The sequence below is a fragment of the Dendrobium catenatum genome, unplaced genomic scaffold (assembly GCF_001605985.2).
Source record: "Dendrobium catenatum unplaced genomic scaffold, ASM160598v2 fragScaff_scaffold_853, whole genome shotgun sequence".
NCBI lineage: Eukaryota > Viridiplantae > Streptophyta > Magnoliopsida > Asparagales > Orchidaceae > Dendrobium > Dendrobium catenatum.
In genome coordinates this window covers 2,134,052-2,155,835 of record NW_021319315.1, presented here as the reverse complement: position 1 = coordinate 2,155,835, position 21,784 = coordinate 2,134,052, and the positions used below count along the sequence as shown (strand labels likewise).

The 21,784-nt window shown below is 32.3% G+C and overlaps 1 protein-coding gene across 2 annotated transcripts; it reads left to right on the top strand.

Moving 5' to 3' along the window:
- Positions 1–10,995: 10,995 nt before the first annotated feature.
- On the top strand, positions 10,996–13,662 carry LOC110110395 (prostatic spermine-binding protein). 2 transcript variants are annotated; one of them, XM_020841848.2, is made up of 3 exons: positions 10,996–11,292; positions 11,676–11,776; positions 12,969–13,662. In XM_020841848.2, the coding sequence occupies exons 2-3, from the start codon at positions 11,693–11,695 to the stop codon at positions 13,425–13,427; spliced, it is 543 nt and encodes a 180-aa protein (XP_020697507.1). In that variant the 5' UTR covers positions 10,996–11,292; positions 11,676–11,692; the 3' UTR covers positions 13,428–13,662. The 2 variants fall into 2 exon arrangements, with proteins under 2 accessions (XP_020697507.1, XP_020697508.1); XM_020841849.2 differs by having other exon boundaries at positions 10,996–11,303.
- Positions 13,663–21,784: the final 8,122 nt, after the last annotated feature.

The following is a 21,784-nucleotide window of genomic DNA, read 5'->3' as shown; positions in this document are numbered from 1 at the left end:
TAAATTGGGAAGCTTCTCATATCTTTTATGGCTCCTGCTGAAGCCGCTTGCTTGTGAAGACCTAACTTCCTTTGTTCAAAAAACTTCCCACTTGGCTTATGGTGGGAAGAATAAATCTCTTTTAGATTCTCGATTAACCACACGAGATCTGCATACATATTCCCATATGTTTTCTTAAAATGATATTCTCTGGTCAAGGTTCCCTTTCTTTATTTTTATTAATAAGGGCTCCTTTAGGAAAGGAGTTCATATCATATATTGGTCCCAAAACACCCAAGGTGATAGTAAAAATTATTATTTGCAAATGCTGAATGTTTCTTGATGATCAATCAGAATGTGTCATGTCACTTTTTCGTTTGGTACTGTGGTTTGGTACTACTTGATATTGCGGCTCGATATTGTTGATGTGGTGTATTTTGATTGGTCTCTAGAGAGCGTTCTACGTTCTGCCTCTGTACAAAATAATTTCTCAGGTAATAGAGTCAAGCGTATGTACTTGATTAAACACTCACCATTTTGTTGGAGAAGCCCTGATTAAAAATTACTTATACTCAAGATTAGAAGAATTGTTGTGTTTGTAAACTCCGTAATGCTTCTCTCGAGATTTACTCTTTTTTTTGTGCTCCTTTATGTGCTTGAGGAATTTGTTACAATTTGTAAAAAAAAAATTCTTTATTCAACCCACTTTATAGCATCTTCTTCAAATCTCAAATAGTTTCCGTCATAAAGCGGGTAAATTTATAAAAGGGAGATTTATATACATATCACTCTATACAATTCTATTTATAGATTTAACACCTAAAATTTTAATATTACATACATACCATTCATAGTTTACTTTTATATCAAATATGAGTGGTATAAATGAAATATATGAGTGGAAGGAAATATGAGTGGCATATTTGATATTAAAATATTATAGGATAGTATGTATGTAATATTAAAGTTTTAGATGTTAGAAATATAAATAGGATATTGTAAAGTGGTATGTATGTAAATTTCCCTTTATAAAAATGAGTATGAATTTAGAAGGGAGCAAACTTATTTGGCAGGATAGGATTCTAATGAATATGCCATTTTAATTGGCGCATTAAATAAAATGCACCAATTTAATTAGAACATTTTATTGAATGCGCTAGATTATTAATTTATTTCAATTATACCCACTATATGCTAATATGCTAATACGAATAGCATATTTGGTGTATTCTAAGAATAAGTAAAATGGTTTGGTATTTTGTAGAAAACTCTTAAAACATTTAGTGTATTATCGGAATATATCAAATCATTTGATATTTTTGCTCTTTTTAATTTTTTTATTTAAATCTAAACCTTATTTAGCTACTCTTTTTTAAACTTAAAGAATAAAGGCTACAGGATGTTAAAATTGGCCAAATTCTTGTAGTCCGGCTACGGACTGTAGGATGTTAAATCTAATATAGAAAGATCGTTTTAATATTTTATTAATCAAGACTTCTTAGGTCAATCTCTACTCTTTTAGCATAAATCAAATCTAATATATCTAATTAGGTTATCGGAAGGCAGCCGTTTTATGTGACCAAACTTTTTAAGATGACTCCCTCTAATCTCTTCCATTGGAGCTACTCCAACTTTTTCTTGTGTATGCTCATTTCATATCCTTTTTTAAGAATAGAGCAACTCATCCACCTGAGCATTCTTATTTCTGCAACGCTTTACTTAATATTATGCATCTCTTTTTTTTTTTCTTTTTTAAATAATTTAATAAAATTTTATGCATCTCTTTTAATGGCCAACATTCTACACCATAAAGGGTTACAAGTCACAATTTCTCTACTAAATCTATTATTACCAAAATTACAATCCATATATTTGATTTTACATCTACGCAAACGGAAATATTTAGACTCTAAAGTTGACTTCTATAATTTAAATTTACCTTCAACTCCCTCTATAGTCCTATCCATAGGAAGAATATCATCATAAAAAAAAAAATATACATTATGGTACAACCTCTCGCAAATGTTTACTGAGAACATCCATTACTAAAGCAAAAAGATATGGACTTATGACTGACTTATTCTTGATGTTATGGGTGGATCCCTCTTAAGCCCAGGGAAAAAATTGCTCCCCCTAAAATTTTTTTATTTATTATTATATAATTTTTTTAGGTAATTTGTCCGTCTCTATTTATTTTTTAGTCTTTATTATAAGAGTTTTTTGTCAATTGCTCCCCTAAAAGTTTTAAAATATTATGGTCTTTAGACAATTGCGCCTTAGCATGATTAAACACATTATGTAGATGTGTTATTGTTAAAAAACGATGAACCAAATACATAAAGGAATAGTAAAGGGAATTCATCATTTTGTTTATTAATAAGGTCGGACCTCGCTAGGGGGCGTTGTGAACCGTACGACGATCAAATATATGAACAAATAGGAGTCGAGCTAAATTCAAGGCAACTTCAACATACATTTTCTAGCAATTGAATGATTAATCTTTTTTTGCGACCTTTTTTTTTGTCTCTATTGTTTGGTCGTTATTGATTCATTTTTTCTAGCAAAAGGTCGAGCCAAATTTTGAGGCAACACCAATAATTACTTATAAGTTTGCCTCCCCTGAAAATTAAGGTTGGAATTTCAAGGTAACTTCAACATACATTTTATAGCAATTGAATGATTAATCTTTTTTTGCGACCTTTTTTTTTTTGTCTCTATTGTTTGGTCGTTATTGACTCAATTTTTTTAGCAAAAGGTCGAGCCAAATTTTGAGGCAACACAGATAATTACTTATAAGTTTGCCCCCCTGAAAATTAAGGTTGGAATCACTCCTGCTTGATGTAACCCAATTGAAATAGTAAAATACTTGGTCAAATTACCTTTTGTTTGACAAATATTGCATATATTTTCTTAATGACTTAAAAATATGCTTAATTTGCCTTTTTTTTTTCTAGAACTCGCTCTCGCCATAGCACTTCTCTTAGAACAAAAACCGTTTTATATGTTAAATTTTAATTTTTTTAACTTAATTAAATCTTTGTAATGCGCTAACTAAAATTTTGCCCCAAAAATTTATTCTCGAAATCTTCTTATTCTACGCGCGAATTTACCATTAAAACAAGTTATATTAAAAATTTAATACTGAGGACGCCAAACTTTTATTCAATATTTTTATGGTTCATAAATGCAGCAGCCGCGTTCCACTAACCTCCTCAGTAAATTACCGCTTCCGGACGTCAAAGGTGGCAACCGAACAATAGGTCGGTGATGTTAAATTGGTAAGTCAACCGCAAACTTTACTGTGGTTGGGTGTTAACTCGCTGCTAGGGCCAACTTAAATGGTGTTAATAGCGGTGGGTCCCATGATTGTCTAGCTAGCTGCTGTTCGATTCGGTTCAGTTCGGTTCGGTTCGATGCTAAAAGTCTTAAAAAATCGGCTTTGCCCGGCTCACCTCAGCTTAGGCTAATCAATGCGGATCGCCGGTTCACGATTAATTAAATCCGGCTTAAACCGCCCCTGTTTCTGCCCTCCAGCTATTTCTGCGGGCAGCGATCGTCGCTACCGGTGTGCTCGGCTAGCTGCCCGAACCGCCCTTACTGCCCGAGTTAAACCTATCTTTCTTCTCCTCCCTTAACTCTGCAGAGCAAAAGCAAAATTCCAATAGATTGTCGATTCACAAGAATCGCAGGGCATAGCTTATGAGATGCATCGCCAAGGTTTTTAGCTTCGGTTTGATCTTTAGTTTTCTTCGTCGGATCTTCTCTCAGGCTACTTCTCCGCCGATCGATCTCAACATTTCCGCCAAGAAATATTTTTTATGCTTATCATGAATTACTAGCGGAATGGAGACAGTCGCAGTAGTTTCAGTGAATCTCCCATCGTTTTCCTCATTTTTTTAGAAATTATTTTCGTCAAAATTTTGCTTCGCTGCCTTTTCCATTAAAAAAAAACAAATTTTTTTTCATGGGTTAGTTAAATATTTCCCAAAAAATCCTGGCCGTCCATAATGTCGTCATCATTACACGGCCCCGGCCATGGTCCAATGCAAGTGGTGGTAATAAGCTTACGCCTTTGCTCGCGCTTTGTACCTCCGTTTAGCTATCGTGCGCCGTGGAACTCAAAGCGTAAATTGTTTTCAGTTTGGTCCGGGTTGAGATCCGCCGCAGTTTCTCGTCCTATAAATGGCTAAAAGCTATTAATTATATTTTATTTTATTACACAACTCTCCTTGGCCTATTGGTTGAGAGCTTAGGCTTTCAACTAAGAAGTTCAGGGTTCGAGTCTATGTGTATGCGTTGTGTGTGTGAGTTTGCCTTAAAATGGCCTAAATGTCCCAAAAAAAAAAAAAAATTTATTTTATTGATTAATTGCGGTTTTGGAATCTTTGGTTAGAAGGGAATATCCGGTTTATGTTGTAAGAGTCAAATTTAGCCCATCGACGCTTCGACCGGTTTTTTTTTGGAAGATGGAGCCCGATTTTTTAGTGGTTGTTGGAGAGTAATGATCAAGACTTCTTTTTGCTCAGCCAATAATAAAATTAAAAAAAAAAATCATTTTACTTTTGTTTTTTTTTTCTTGTTGGAACTTTTTCTTATTTAAATGACTTAATCAGAATAAAAATAATATTATTTATTTTTTTATCAATTATTATTTTTTAAATTTTATTTATTTAATTGATCCCTTTTTAGTAAAAAAAACTTTCCTTTCCCTTTCGTTATTTTTATTTTTTTTGGGTTCTTTTAGCTGCATTTTTTTCTTAATTATGGTTGTTCAAAAATAATGATGACTGAGACGTTTGCTGAAAATTAATTCATGAACATGAATTTTAAATTAATATTTAAATTAAAATATTTTAGATTTTAATAAATTTTTAGTTGATCTGATCGTCTTATAGACATTATAAATTATTCTATTTGAGTCTAAATAATTTAAAATAAATTATTGGAGCTTATTTGATAATGTTTGAACATTATTAATGGGACTAGCTTAAATGCAGTACAAATGATTTATGGTTTAAGAGGATTAATATGAATTGTTCAAAAAGTTATGTGAAGGAAGTTTCATAGTTGACAATAATTTTATTATGTTTTTTGAGGATCATTGTTGATAATAAGGGTGTCAAAAATTAACCTAACTTGACCCAGGTCTGACTAAAAAATTTCAAATTCGGGTTGACCCGTGTAACAAATTGGCGGGTTTAATTTTAAAAACCTGATTTATTATTATTTTTTTAATCGGTCGGATTCAAGTCAATTTGACAATTTGAAACTAATCTTATTTTGACACGAATAAGACTAATTTAAGGATTTTGTCAACGAAGCATGAGGTCCAAATGTTCAATTTTCGGATTTTTTCTGAAGAAGCTTACGAAATATGAGTGGGATTTCCTTTCGTTCAAATAATTCCTAGAGCAGTATTGCAACATGATAGAGTTCTTCCATCATGGAATCAACAATCATTTGGGATTGATTTATTTGATTCAACTTGGGCAAAATATCCTTTGTTGTTCGCTTCATGTAATTTTCTAGCATTATATTTTAAATTGCCAATGTGATTGAACTTTTCGGTCATATATGTATATTAATCACTATCAGGGGCAGAACCTCATTGGGGTCAAGGGGCAATTGCCCCCTCTCAAATTTTTTTTTTTTAAAAAAATATTTATATGATTTTTTAGGTAATTTATTCATCTTCATTCATTTTTTTAGTCTTTATTACAATGATTTTTAGGCAATTGCCTTCCCGAAAATTTTTAAAATACTATGGTCTTTAGGTAATTGTCATCAAGAAATAGTAAAGAGAATTTATCATTGAATTACAAAAATATCCTTCAAACCAAAAATTGTTTATATGATTTTTTTAGGTAAATACAGGTCTAACCCCGTCAGGGGGAGTTGCCCCCTTGGACCCCTGTCATATATGTCTTATAAGTTTTCCCTTCTGAAAATTAGGGCTGGTTCCGCCCCTGATCACTATATGGCTTTGGCTTTCATGCACATTCAACATGTTTTTTATTCAATTTTTTTGTTTGATTTTTCTCGTAACTCGTAAGAGACAAGGTCACCATGATTCTAATCTCTTTCTCGGGTAAAATTGTTCTTTTTTTTTTGTCAATCTAGTTAGATGTTTTGTTGAACAATTAATTGGTAATCTAATATCATCAAAGTCTTTTTTTTTTTTTTTTGGTAGAAATAAATTCACCACTTACAATTATGAAAAGACATACTCATGAGATAACCTTCATGGAAAGTTATTAGAAAAACATTATAATTAAAAGGAAATAGTTGATAGGTTTTCCACTCATCCAAAAGACTGAGAAGGTGCATGCATGATCCTTACAAATTGTGAATTTGAAAAGATTTCTATAAGACTATAAACGTCCTTAAACAAGATCTTTCTAGAAACAATCTCCATCTAGAATGAAGACTTCTGAAAAGTAAGTCTTCTCGCAAGCATTGATTTCCCTCAGCCTCCTAATTAAAGAATTTTCTTTCGTGATTATTTTGCAACGGTAGTGTCGTGTTCAGAATTGCCTGTCAAGCGGTAAAAATATTTTAGTATTGAAATAAATTACCTTATTTAAAATTTTGACTTAAAAATACATTCAATTATTAATAAATCTTGAGCGTAGGCGACATATTAACTATAATCAATTGATGGTTTTACCTAGGCAAGTAAATAAATAAAGGCATTTTCAAATTCCAGTATTACTTTTCTTTGAAATTATTGCTAAGGATTGCATTTTTTTTATAAATTTGGGTAATTATGATCCGGGGCGGAATCAATCTTAATTTTTAGAGGGGGCAGACTTATAAGTAATTGTTTGTGTTGCCTCTTCGTACGCTTTGCAGATATGTAGAGGGGTCCAAGGGGGCAGCTCCCCCTGACGGGATTAGACCTGCTTGGGTTTTCAAGGCGAAGGGGCTGCGTGCCGGGTTTTCGGAGGTAGCACACCTGTGGAGGAATAAATTTTTGTTGTAAGGATATTTTTGGAATTCAAATTAATAAATAAAATGATAAATTACCTTTACTATTTGTTGGAGGCAATTGTCTAAAGATCATAATATTTTAAAACTTTTAGGGGAGGCAATTAACTAAAAATCCTTGTAATAAATAGTTAAATACTAAAAACTAGATAGAGGGGACAAATTAGGTAAACAATCATATAATAATTTTTTTTTTACATTTTTTTGGGCGGAACCTTCTAATTACAATTTGTTTAATATGCACATGTGCCAAAGAATGGAAAAACAATTTGTTAGAAAGCTCTGATCTTTAATATGTTGATATGGGTTTAATGATTTCCATATTTATACTGAGATTAGTGCTTTATAAGATATCATAAATTCTATTATTTTCAATGCAAATTCAAATGCTTTAAAAGTCATCTATATTTATTATGAATTAGAATATCATAGCAAGTTTTTTTTTTTTCGTAGGCATAATTTGATAGTAACAAAGAATTTTGTTGAGTGCTAGAACATTTAGGATAATAGAGAGAGCATATATCATCTTAATATTATACGAAGATCGAGTACAGACATATAAGATTGTGGTAAGGCATGCTAGAATTTAAAAAAAAAAACTTAAAAAGATAAAAACTATGAGATCTTGTTAAGTTGAAATGACTTTGCTATTATTTATCATCAATCATGAAAGATGTGCTTTCTCATAATTAGACGGTATTTATACAATCTTGTAAGCATAAATTGTATAAACATGAGTTATATGCAGCGGATGGTAGTTGGAGTATCTTAGCTGGGCAAAAATGATAAAAAAAGATTATATTTGGATGACGGTAGTTGAAGTGCCATGGTCTAAAGATAGTATTCAAGCAACGATGTTTAAGAGACATAGTCCAATGCATGTGTCCATAAGAGTATAATCGAGCAACGGTGATCACCAAATTGTATTTAGACAACAGTGGTTGGATGATCGTATTCAGGTAGAAAGGCGACTGTGCTCAAAGGATCTTGATCGGACAATGATGTTCGGAGGAATGTATATGAACTATGATGATCAAATGATTGTAATCAAATGATAATAATTGAATAATAAAAAATGGAAGAAGGTGATTGATCTTTTAGAAATATAGAGCTCCCTCTAGAATTTAATTTAAATCTCTCTTTTGCCATCAAAGTAGGAAAGGTGGACACGATTAAGTTGACTTCTTGATTATGATTGAGGTTCCTTTATTCTAGTTAGTCCTCCAATGTTCCTTTCTGTATGCATAAAATTCTTGAATTGATCGTCTGCATGATCAGTAAGACAGGTTTTAGTTCTGCAAAACTTCGTAAGTTCGGCATGAGTTCATTATTGATACTTTCAAAGCAGGGGCAAAATTAATCTTAATTTTCAGGAGGAGAATAAATTTATAAGTTACTATTGATGTTGTCTCGATTTTTTTTAGTGATTCTTTGTACTTGAGTTCATAATACATTTTAAAAATATCATCAATATTTTATATAATGACAATTATTCTTAAACAAAATTTAGCGTGAAGTATGGATGATTTGTTTGAAAAAGTAAATCAAAACGATGTAATTGATGAATCATTCAATTTCTACAAAATGTACGTATGTTGGAGTTGACTTGAATTTGGTTCGATTCCTATTTTGTTCATATCGTTGATCATCGTACACTTTGAAGAAATGTTGGGGGTTAAAGGGGGCAGCACCCACTTGCGTGGTTCGACCTATTTTCAAATTAATAAATACAATGTTGACTTCTCTTTACAATAATTTGATGAATTATCAAATTAACAAATTTTGATTGTAAGGATATTTTTGGATTTCAAATTAACAAATAAAATAATGAATTCTGTGTTAGGGGCAATTGCTTAAAGATCATAGAATTTTTAAAGTTTTAGGGGGACAAATAGATCGAGGGGGACAAATCAACTGGGTTCCGCCCCTATTTCGAAACAATTTTAATATTTAATTGTAGTGTTCATATTCGAAATGCTTAATTTGAATATTTTTATCTAATTATAATGTATGATATGTAGAATAAATAATAATAATAAAATAAATGTAATATGTTTGAAATATTTTAGAGTTGATTGAATGTAAAATAATTAGTAATGGTTTTTTTGTTGGAAATAAAATGAATTTAATAAAAAGTCTAATGAATTCAACGACAGAATTGGTTGCAGGAGATTGGTAATGGTGCCAAAGACCAATAATGAAAGAGTCCGAAGATAAGTAGCCTCACAGTCTAGTGGCTGGTGATGACAATCGATAGTTGGACCAGTGGTTGTGGTGGTGATTAGCGATAATTACAACGATTGTGGTTGGTAGTAGCTACCAACAACGGTGACGGGTAACAATGGCTACTACTTGTTGGGGATTAACATAAAAAAATGGCTATATCTAATAATTTTGCAATAATAGAAAATTAAACTAGAAGATAAATTACAAATTTATCAATGAAATACTTCACATTAAAATGCAACCTACCAAACAACCAAAATTTAAGGACTTTTGCATTTGATTTTATTCCACCCCACCATTGATGTAGAAAATCAAATAACTTCTAAACAATTTATCTCCTCTCTTAAAAATTAGAAATATAGTTACATCCTTTTTTTTTTAAATAAACTTATCTCATGCAATATCTAACAAAAGGCAATATATTTTATTTTTTTAATTAAGCAAAAATTAACATGTAATTACTCTTTGATAATTATGAATGATAAATATCATTTCTAAAAATAAAAAGGAGCCGTGTATATTTTTTTATTATCTTAAAAAAAGATACGTGTAATTTACCTAGTAATTCAATTTTTAAAAAAATTCTTTAAAAAATGTCATATGTGATCAAATTGTTCGCTAAATAAAGGATAAAATTATTATTTCATTTGGTCCCCAATAGATACTTATACTTTACTCTTTAGATCTCAATAAAAATTTATATTTTACTGTTTGGCACATGCTTCTTCATTATTTTCTTTATATGTCAATTTTTTTAAAATTTTATTTTATCCGCATTAATTTTACAAACACTTTTATAAAAAGTTACAACGGTCCTCAATAGGACGAATTATTCTGTGGATGCGGAACGATGTTCGGAGAAAAACCAAAATGCGCCAAGTCACCCCTCCGTTCGGTGCTGCGGCTCGGTATTGTGGCTCAATACCGTTGACGTGACGCATTCTAGTTGATCTCCGGACGACGTTCTACATCCAATCTCCACACATAATAATTTCTCCGTACTAACCTTAAACAAATTATGAATTATAAAGCTTATTAATAATCTTTTATATCGTTTATTGTACAGTCATTTGCTTTAGCGCTAAAATACACAACTCTCCTTGGCCTATTGGTTAAGAGCTAAGGCTTCCAACTAAGAGGTCTAATATTCGAGTCTCTGTGTATCGGTTGTGTGTATGAATTTGCTTTAAATGACCTAAATATCCAAAAAAAAAAAAATATCGCCAAAGCGGTAGGAGGCCCAACTTGAAGTTCTTTTTTTTGAGAAAATTTTCAAAGTTTTCGCGCCAATATCTTCGCTGAACTTCGCTCGACGATAAATTAATCATTTAAAAATATCAGCGAAAACAGAAACTGCTACGGACGCCAAATTTTATTAAATCCCTTAAAGCTCAAAACTCAAAAAAGCCACGGATTGCAAATGCTCACCGCCCTGCTGCACTCACCGGATGCGGACGCTGGACGCTACAAAGTTGGCTTATCAACAAAGTACGGTAAGTTTAAGAACGGTCAGGCGATCCTAATATTATTCTTCCCCACCGCACCAACCGGGTTAGTTTTTATACTACGGCCAACTCAGTCTAATCATGATTAGACGCGTAAGAATCCTATTCGAAGCCACAAGCGGTGGGCCCCGGTATTTCCTTCGAGCCGGGGCTCGGTCTTTGTTTAACTCCGGTTTAAATTACGATTTAAAACCGGTTCAACTATGCGGATTAATGACTGATAACCGGTTCGTAGTTAAGTTAATCCGGCTTAAACCGCTCTTCTCCGGGCTCTTCCCTCCGCTATTTCTACGGGCAGCGATCCAAGCATCGCTACCGGTAAGGTCGGCAAGCCTGCCCGTGTTACCCGTGCTGCCCAATCTGCCCGACCTTTCTGCCTTCTGCCTCGCTCTCTCTCTCTTCTCTCTTTCTCCATCCAGTAAAAAAAAAAGCCTCCAAAACAAGCTCTCTTCTTCCTGTATTCTTCTAGAGATCGTTGATTCAAACATCGATAGGACTGCTTAAGAAGTGAAAGAACACTTGAAGCTTTGCAGCTTATTTTGGCGGAGGTTAACCTCTAAGATCTGATCTTTCGCTGCTCGGATCTGCTTTCAGGGTACGACTCTGGTAATAGATATCTAGATCTGGCTTTCTTCGCGGAAAAATCCTTTTTTTTACAGTTCTCATTTTTTATTTGAGTATACGATAGGTTTGTCGCGGTTTCGGTGAATTTTCTAAAGTTTTTCCTAATTTCTTCCATATTTTTTATGCTCTCTCTGCAACTGGTATCGCAGTGATCATCTTTTCATTTACCAGATTATGTAGAAATCATTTATGTTAAATTTTATTTTTTTCCCCGTGAAATAATTTTTTTAGCAGTATTTCTGGCTTATTTTCGGTTGTTTTTACCTTGTGCTGTATTTTTTTTATTTTTAGATGATTTTTATTGAGAAAAATTACGTTTTTTTGCCTTATTAACGGTCCGTTTCATCTTCCCAGGCATCGTTCTCATCACGATGGGTACGGTATCGCCGTCCGTAGCCACCCTCGGTATGCTAACCGGCGCTGCTCCGGTCATGGCCGACCACTTATCTGTGGCGGTAAGCGCACCTCCTTTTTCTTTATCGTATACCTACGGTTTAGTTTTAGCTCACTGTTATCTTTTTTGTTCACTTATTTTGAGAAATTAACTCGCAGATCTAACTTTCTTGTATCATAAAGATTATCTCTTTGGTTTTTAGCCAGAAAGATCTGTTTATTATTTAATTATTTTTTATATTCACTTTTGTTAAATTAAATTCATAAAATAAAAACATGTTGCGCGAGCATACGAAACCGGTTGTTTGTGTAATATTTTTTTAGAGATTTTTTTGCATTTATTATTTATCGATCTGATATCTGAATTTATATATTTATTTATAAAATTTGTATGAAAAAATATTTAAATTAAATAATATTAGCGATTATTTAATTTGATTTAGAGAATATTATGGTAGTATTTCAATCCCTCAGTTTTTGTAAATAATAAAAATTAGATGTAAATCATTTTGGACATGTGTATAACCAAATCAAAGGGTGAAAGGGTTAAAGATAAAAAAAGATATTTAAGGTAGTTATTTAAAATAATTCGAAAAGAACATAAAAATAAAAATAAGAAATTATTTAAGCATATCCTTAATTATTAAATATAATATTAATTGTGACGATGAGATCGCTGCCCGTCGGTCATCCGCTAGGTCAAGCTTTATTGTGCCACGGAACTGAAACAAAAATTTCTTTTATTTTGATTTTTGAGGCGGAGTTGAGTTCCGCCACATGACTCGGCGACTTGGCGATAGAAGCATTATTTATTGGTAGCGGTGTTATGTGAGGGAGTTTGGCATATCCTACTTTATTTTGTACAGTAAAGAGTTAGCTAAACCTTGCATGCCTTCGACCGGTTTTTTTCTTTTGCCGGAGAAGAACCGGGTTTATTTTATTTGCAGTGGTTGCTATTCAAAGCCCTCGTGCCTTCTCTTGTGACATTGGAAGCTAGGCTTTATTTTGTTCTCGGAAGCTGGATTTTCTTAGGACCTCAGATCCAAAATGTTTTGGATTTTTTTTAAAAAAAAATTCAATGAAAAAATTGATTAGAATAATTGTATAGATTTTTTGGAGATAAATAATTTATATTATATTTATTTTAAAACAAATTTAATATTTGTAGAACTCGTTTTGATTATTTTATCAGAATATTATAATACAAACTTTATTTTTTATAATATTAATGAGATCTTTCACTGGTGATCTCAGGACACAATTTCGCTTCCATTCAACCAACCGAAACACCAAATGCCTCAGAAGAACGAGAATGAGGCTGAACCAGTCGATTCTGATGAAGAAGATGGTGAGGGTGATGAAGATGGGGACTATGAAGAAGGTGAAGGTGAAGAGGATCTTTCAGAGGAAGAAAGGGAGGGTAATGGATACCCCAAGGACAACACCAATAGCAAGAAAGGGCCTGGTGATGTTGGAGGGGCTGAAGAAAATGGAGAGGATGAGGATGAAGACCCTAAAGAGCATGATGATGGCGATGATGATGATGACGACGATGATGATGACGAAGATGATGATGACGACGATGATGAAGATGGAGGGGAGGATGAAGAAGAGGGTGTAGAGGAGGATGATCAGGAGAACGAGGAAGAAGATGAAGAGGATGAGGAAGAAGAGGAACTTCAGCCTCCAAAGAAGAGAGGAAGAAATGAATAGGGGGGAAGAGGCCTTTGATATCACTGTTCTTCTTTTTGTTCCTTATATCTATCCCTTCATGTGTTTTCCTTTTCCCTTTTAGCTTTTGAGGTAAGCTTTTAGAGTTTTAGAATGGTGCTGTGTTATCTATCAATTAGAGTTAAGGTATTGTCACTTAGATTTCGGATGCATAATTGGAAAAAAAAAAATGTTTACGTTTCAGTTTGAGATAATCTAATGAGGTTGAATTTATGAAGTCCTGAATCAGTTTGAACGTGTGTTTGATTAGGATTCGTTTGTTTAAGACAGTTTTAAAAAACATTAGTTTAGAAAATAGAGTTTTCTAACGTCGAAAAAAGCTTTCTCAAAACTGTAGAAAAAAAATGAGTTATTGAGAACGTGATTTGATGAACCAAACAATACAAAAAAAATCCTCCGTTTCCAAACAGAAAAGGCAAACAAATAAAGCCTACAATTGAACAAATTGCTCGAAGAAGTTTGGAATTGGGTAAGAAGCAAATATGGTCCTTCAATTAATGTATAAATTTTTTATTTATATTTGAAATGTTTGATTGTATAAAATTGATTATAAGATTTTTAATTATATTTCAATGATTATGAAAATTGCTTGGACAAAATATCAATATTGTTTGCCCACAAGTGAGATGATAACATGCAACTAAATACACATGATCAAATAGAATTTATGAGAGAATAATTTTGATTTAGCCCAAGGTATGTAATTTTTTTTTTGTTTAACAGTTTTAATTTAAGTAATCATATGTTCATTTTTAAAAAAATTATTTATTATATAATTTATACTATAATTGAATAATTTTAATATTTATTATGTTATATGTTCAACTCCAATCAAATCATTAAAATTTGAATCCCCCCTTCTTTCGATTCTATGTTCAATCCAATTTTACAATCTTGCTTACTAACTCTTTTATCCATTTAAGTGTAAAACAAAATCATGAAACAAGTTAAGGATTTTTACATACATACCTCCTCAAACTATTTAAAATACATATTGAACACTCAAACTTTCATATTTACTTATATACCACCTAAAATCTCTATTTTTATCTAATATGTCACTCCGTTTAAGCCGCCGTCAAAAAGTCCTAACTGCACGTCGCCTTCCCTTCCATCAAGCGAGGGACAGTCTTCTCCATGGCATTTGAAGGTTTTCGCACGCCCCATCTTCCCTTGGCCTTATCGGTGCTATTTTTCTCTCCTGATCTCCCTTTCGTCGTTCCTTTCGTGAACGACGAAAGGTTTAGATGTTTCTTCCCATTTGAATGCCTGGGAAGTATATCATTGGAGTGAAATAGATTGAAAGGTAATGGTCACAGTGAAATGTCGTGGTGGCGTGAATTAGCTGTAGGTTGTACTATTTTTTCCTTTCTTAGGGGAGGAGGAAACAATCGCAATGAAACAAAGAACATTGAGATGACATTGTGGAGAAGACCCTCTCACCTGGTTGCGGCGAACATGAGTTCTATGAATCTATATGAAATATGAGTCCATTCTCATAGTGCTCGTGGAAGAAAAAGAAAGCTATTGAAGCACAATTTCTAACTTATAATTTTGTTCTATTGTATTAGTTCTTATGCGAAAAGGAGAGTGCAAAGGAAGAGCCTCAGCTACTACCTGATTTGGTGAAGAGCAGGCGACGAATCGTCGGAGAACCTTTACAGTGGGAGAAATCAGCGGCTCGGTGAAGTTGGGCTTCGTTTTTTGACGGAAAGTTATGGAGTGGCATTTTGAATGCTTGGAATGTTGTTTAGGTGGTATATAAGTAAATATGGAAGTTTGAGTGTTAAATATGTATTTTTAATAGTTTTTAAGATGTTATGTATGTAAAAATCCCAAAAAGGGATTAGAGATAACTGATGAGCTTGAAACTGACATGTTTAGGTAAAGTGGCAAATTATTGAATTAGGAAGGACGTGAGCTTGTGTGGAAAGCTACAAAGAGATTCTTGATTGATGAAGGACTTCATAATGTCTACTTATCTACTTGATTTAGGGTTACTACAAAATATCTACAAAGAGCTACAAAAGCATTCAATAAATTTGACAGCACTCCACACACCTTAGCTATGCTTGTATGAGAATGTCACCAAAATAAAGTGATGGGATATATGTTGGGTACTTTGAATATGCCCATATAAAAAATTTTATTTTGGGATAACTATGATATTATTAGGATTGGACTTGAATTAGCTTCAATAATTCAAAAAATAAAATAAACTAAAATAAAATCAGCAAGTATTGGGGAAAATTTTGAGTCAACCTAAAAACCTAAATTTATATTATAACAATTTGTGAATATAATATTTGAATATTTATTTAGGTGTTTAACTTATTTGCACCCAAAATTTCTGAATAAATTTATAATATGTGGCAATTTGTGCGCTCATACATGTTCTCATATACATTTAACTAAATTTGGTGCCAAATATATGTGATTTATGTGAAGATTATTGATCATGTAAGTTGATTTACTATTTGCCAATGTGAACTCTCTCTCATGGATTGATTGCTATAATGACTCTCTTGATGCATGAGAAGATAATAAACTATTGCTCTCCTAAGAGTTTGATTAGGTGATTCATGACTCGCTTGATCAATATTTTATGATTCTATCATAACAGATGGTAATTAACCTAATATATTTAATTATCAAAGGGGTCATGTCTCAATAATCTTTGTTTATTTTATTCAAGGGGATTTTATAAAAGGGAGTGGAAGTTCACAAAAATGGTCAATTTTAGATCACTCGAACTAAAAGAGAGCTTTATATCCTATAAGGTTTCTTTTGGCATGACTTTCTTATTGCTTCTTAAAGCGATTTTTTGGTGTGAAAATTTTAATTTGTGTACTAAAAAACTGTTTTAAGAAATAATAAGAAAGACGTCCCAAACAAAGCCTAAGTTATATCAAATAAAATCAAAAGCTGAAAGGGGAAAACTTACAAATTTTGGTCATAATCATAATATAGCAATGTCACCGCAATTAGCATGACCACAACACCCAAACTTTAAGAATTTATCATCATAATTGTTGCGGGCTAGAATATTTACGGCGGTAAAGTATAAATTTTTGTGTCTTAGCATTGCACAATATCAAACTCACAAACATAGAGAGAGAGAGAGAGAGAGAGAGAGAGAGAGAGAGAGAGAGAGAGAGAGAGAGAGAGAGAGAGTAGAAACACCAAAAAAATTTATGTGAAAAACCCAAAAAGGAAAAAGTACAGGGTAATACTCAGTTGAAATGAGTACACTAGTATTTGAATATATTACAAATGATTGATTCATCCTTGAATTTGAGGATGATCAGATTACAATAATCAACTGTCGGGTTGAAATCTAGTGATGAGCAAGGATCAGATGGAAGTTCGGCAACGGTCGATGGCCGAGTGTAAATCCGGTGTCAGATGGTGGCCGGACGAAAGTCCGGCAACAGCTAGTGATCAGGCAAAGGTCCAATGAAGTTGGTGGACGAGCGGAAGTGCAGCGAAATTCCCGCGATGGTCGATGGTCAGGCGGTGGTCGAGAAGGAGTTTGGTGGTAAGAGAACTCTGATTTCTCCTCCTCTTTCTTGCTTTCTCTCTTCTTCAGTGAAGAATGCGATGTCTATTTATAGTTTTATGTGAGTGACATGATCAATAAATATGGAGAATATAAGGGGTATGTTGGGAGTGTTTCAAATAGACAACCATATCAACTCCCTTGACCACGGACCATTTATCGAGTATTTAAGCATGTTAATGATATTAGATTGGGTTGAATCAGGTGTCGTCGGGTTTGTCTTTTCAAGATGTTCAGATCAACTATATGTTTGTTGAAATCGGAGTTCCAATGATCCCGAATTTAATTTCGAAAGTTTGCAATTCAAATTTATCTTGAGATTAGTGCTTGATCAAGATAAATTTTTGATGATATATCAATAATAAAATTATTTGTTTTAGTCAAATATTCTAAGATATCTCTTAGAGAAAATAAAAAGTTAAATAAAATAATTTTTTGATTATATAAGTACACTTTTAAATAAAAATAATATGATTTTAATAATAGTTATAAATGATATATCAATCAAAATAGGTCAGTCATTACTCATCGTCGGACATTATCTATTTTTTATAACTTTTACTTTAAAAAACTCCAATAAAATATAAATTAAAATCTTTAATTAAACTTTTGATTTATTTAATATAATTATAATTAAAATATTAAAACTAAAAATAATCTTTAAATGACTTTTGACATGTGATGCTTTTTTACTATTTCTTAAAGTAATTTTTTAATTAAAAAAAATAAATTTTTTTATTAAAAAACTGTTTTAAAAAGTAATAAAAAAAGTCAAATTTTATATTAAAAATTATTTTAAGAACCAATAAAAAATTAAACCTTCTCAAACGAAGCCTTAATAAAATGCCATGGAAAGCAGTGGGCTGTGTATTTCTTTCAAAATGTGTAAATGCAGAAATGTATTATGGATCCTATAAATAATAACCTAAACTTCAAATTATTTTTAAAACGGGCAGCTCAAAGAAAATGACATGAAATGACAATAAATGACTTATATTAGTCCTTTAAAAAAAAAAAACTTCTATGAGTCAGAATGATGTGGAATATTTCTATGTTGTTACCAAAGTGGCCTTATAATTCCTATTTGCTTTTGTTGCTTTCCCCTACCAAATTTCCTTTTTAGTTACATTAGTATAAAACTACCTATTTTTAGACTGTTATTGCAAAGATATGTATAGATCATGATGTAGAGAGTCCCGGCGCTCAATTATTGGTGAATTATATACTCTTTGAAGCTCAGAGCTTGTATCTGTTCCCTAGATTGGGAATTGCTTCTAGCAGGTCCGTTTCTTTCGCTGATACACTACATTAAGGCCAATAATGCAATAATAACTTCTTTTACGTCATTAAGGCCAAGATCGATGCCTAGTTCGAAAATTCCCTAGTGGCCAGAATGCTAAAGTTTTTATATTAAAAGAAATTATATAAATTGAATCCACTACATAAATGAGGTTACAATTTCATTTTTTTTCTCATTTAAAGATCATGATAAAATTTACAATACTAGCTAATTCTACTATTGTTATAATAAAGAATATTGAAGGAAGCTGACAAGATAAGGTCCTAGTACAATGAAGATGAGTGATAGTGGTAAGATAATGATGATTAGGGGACAGTGATCAAGAGAAGGCGCGTTGGGATAATGGAGGTTTGAAATGATATTGATTTTGTGTGGAATTTGATTGTGTCAATTAATCTGGTTATATTGTCGACTTAGACCTCAATTCGTTGATTAAGCTTGATAAGGAGCTCATTGGAGTTGCAAGGGGTATGAGCACTATCTTTAAACTACCACCCAACCACAGTTGTTGGATCTCCATCGTTGTTTGACATCTATTGTTGAACTAGCTCCACACTCGACCACCATCGACAGATCACCATAAGCCGATTACTTCTTTTGACTGCCACCACCTGGCCACTATCGTTAAACCACTATCATCACGGGGTTGACAATACCCTGTCATTTTAGTGGAAATAATCGCCACATGACCACTATCATAAAACTGTCACAACCTAATCACCACCTTCAAATTAATTGCTGCCACTCGATATTGTGAGTGTCAAATCTTCGTTCAAAATTAAGATATTAAATTCTCTCTCTATTAACATAAATATTATAGCACGTAGTAATATAATTCTGCCAAATTGAATAACTGATGAAATTTTGTTGTTTGAATTGATGTTAGAAGCTATGCTAGCTCCTTAAATGTATAACATATATAATTTGAATTTCATGGCTTGTTCTCTACAGTTATGCTAATAAGCTGAGCTAGCTAATTAACTAACTCATATATCTTCACATGGTGCAATAAGATGTGCATCGGTTTCTAAACCACTGCAAATAAATTAGTAGATGTTTAAACCGCTGCAGTAGATCATAAAAAGTGTTGCGAAAGTCTGATTTTGTTAATAGTGCACTAATGTAAACTAATGAAGCAGGTCGATAATGCAGGTGAAGTTACCACTTGCATTCTAACTTTACTAGCTTGATAATCTTTACCTTAATTAATTAGCCATCATAGTATATATTATATAACCAAGTGGCTAAGGCATATCTTCTGATAAGCTAGCAAAATACACAAAGGCTTGTCCAATCCAAGACGCATCTAGGAAGTTTTCTCTTTGTACTTAAAAACTTTCCTTTCCATCCATCTCTATTATCCTCTTCTTTGATTTATTCCAGCCGTATTTTTCAAGAGGCTAAGCAAGCCAGAGGTACAGCTTCCATTTTTCTTCCTTTTTTTTCCTTCTCTCTTTCTTTTTTTTTGGTTGAAACTTTCACCTTTGACTCGTTGTACTGATCATCTTGCTGTTTATTTAGAGGAGGAAAATATCTAATATTGGCTATTAATTAAATTTCAAGATCTTCTACACTCAATAGAACATATGAAATTAAGCTTCAAAGATTATAGTAGTTATTATTTGTTGTTCAATCAAAGCACTTCAGAATTAGTATGTTTCCACTGGGTTTAATCTCTTCTCTTTTTTTCTTTTGCTTTTTTGGCGTAAAGGGATTCATGTGAAACACTTAATAGTGTATATCAAAGGTTTTTGTTGTAGCTTTAGCTTATTTAAACTCTCAATCTGTCATTTGAAATATACTGATCATTATACCTATGATTACTCGATCTGTCAATTAATGAGTACTGGATTAAAGAAATATCTATCCATTCTTCAAATAAATAAAATAGATAAGCTTAGCAGATTAGCCTTCATTAATCAATGATTATAATAAGTTACTAAAAATTATATATAAGATCAAACCCACACACCTAATTCTCCCATAAAAAGTAATGAAGAATAATACTAAATTAAATCAAGAAAAGCCTATTTGATTATCTTAAGCTCAATGATGTTGATAATGATATGCATAATCAAAAGTTCTTAAACCTTAATAATCACTGATCGCTATCATCATTATTATTTTATTTCATTTATTTAATATAGGTATTAATTACATATGAAAATAAAAATTAAGTAAGAATATGATGATATATTTTATGTCATGGACTTCAAAATCTTTAAAATTTAGATTAGTGCTACATGTAATATCAAATTGATGTACTAAGAGCATCTCCAACAGAAAAAACTCATTTTTCACTCCAAAGTGCAGCAAAATTTTAAAATGCATGCAGCAATTTATTTCCAATCGAACGGCATTTTATATCTTCTTTTGTGCGCTTCAAGTAACCATTTTATCCTCTTTCCCATGCTTTTCGCCTCTTTCGCGTGCGTGCACGCTTCGACAAATCCCGTAGTCCAATTTTTTTGGCGTAGGTGAACAATCCGACGCCAATATTGGCGTCGCACTGTTCATATGTCGAATTTTGGTGTGAAATTTGGAGTTCGAATGGACCGAATGGCTGAATGCATACAATGGTATGCATTTCGATTGTAGATGATCTAATCTTAATATAAATTTACGAGCTTATGCAATTTTTTTACTTGATGAACCATACCTTCTCATTCATTTCAAGGATAATTAATTAAAGTTCATTTTTATAACACAATGTGCGTGTAAAATTTTAATTAAAAGAGTATTCTTCAATATTATATTATCTATAATATAATATTATAGAGTAGCCTGTTTTTATTTTCAGGTGAAAAGAAAACTCCGAATATAATTGAAAAAGCAAGATGGTGAATTACATACATGCATGATGCATGGCTGATCAGCTCCAGTTAGGACAAAGTGCTGAGATTTCCAGTGAATTATTATCAGGCGATGGAGCTCTATTACGGGCACTTTCAACCAAACTTTCACTCTCTAAAGAGGTAATATTCTACCACCTCACGACCTCTCTTGAACGTTTGATCTTAAAATAAGCTTTTATGGATCGTTAATTTGTAGTAATAACTTCTGCCGAATGATCAGAGAGATTTTTCAGTGAGCATAGTTGATGAGTCAGGGAAGAGAATAATATAGAGGAAATAGAGAAGAAAAAATGAAGATAGAGGAAGAGGAGGAGGAATAAGGAGAGAGGAATTTAAGTTATTTCGAACTAAGCTAGAGCGATGAAGAGAGGAATAATAATGTATTTGATCAAGCTAGCTAAGCTAGAGAGATGTAGAGAAGAATAGTACAAGGCGAGGATATTTTAATATAGACTTACGGTTGGAAATACTTTCTAATAGTGCATTAGCTAATAGGCAATCAATCATAAGTTATTAGGAAAAAAAATTTTAAATGAATTTCTTTACAAAAATTTTAGCCGGAAACAAAACGAAATATATATATATATATATATATATATATATATATATATGGATATTGAAGTGT

What these genes read in the sequence shown, in the direction of transcription:
- LOC110110395 (XM_020841848.2), top strand. Translation starts at nt 11,693, where the DNA reads ATGGGTACGGTATCGCCGTCCGTAGCCACCCTCGGTATGCTAACCGGC. An exon ending in CCGACCACTTATCTGTGGCG is followed by an intron (nt 11,777 to 12,968) that starts GTAAGCGCACCT and finishes TGGTGATCTCAG; the next exon opens with GACACAATTTCGCTTCCATT.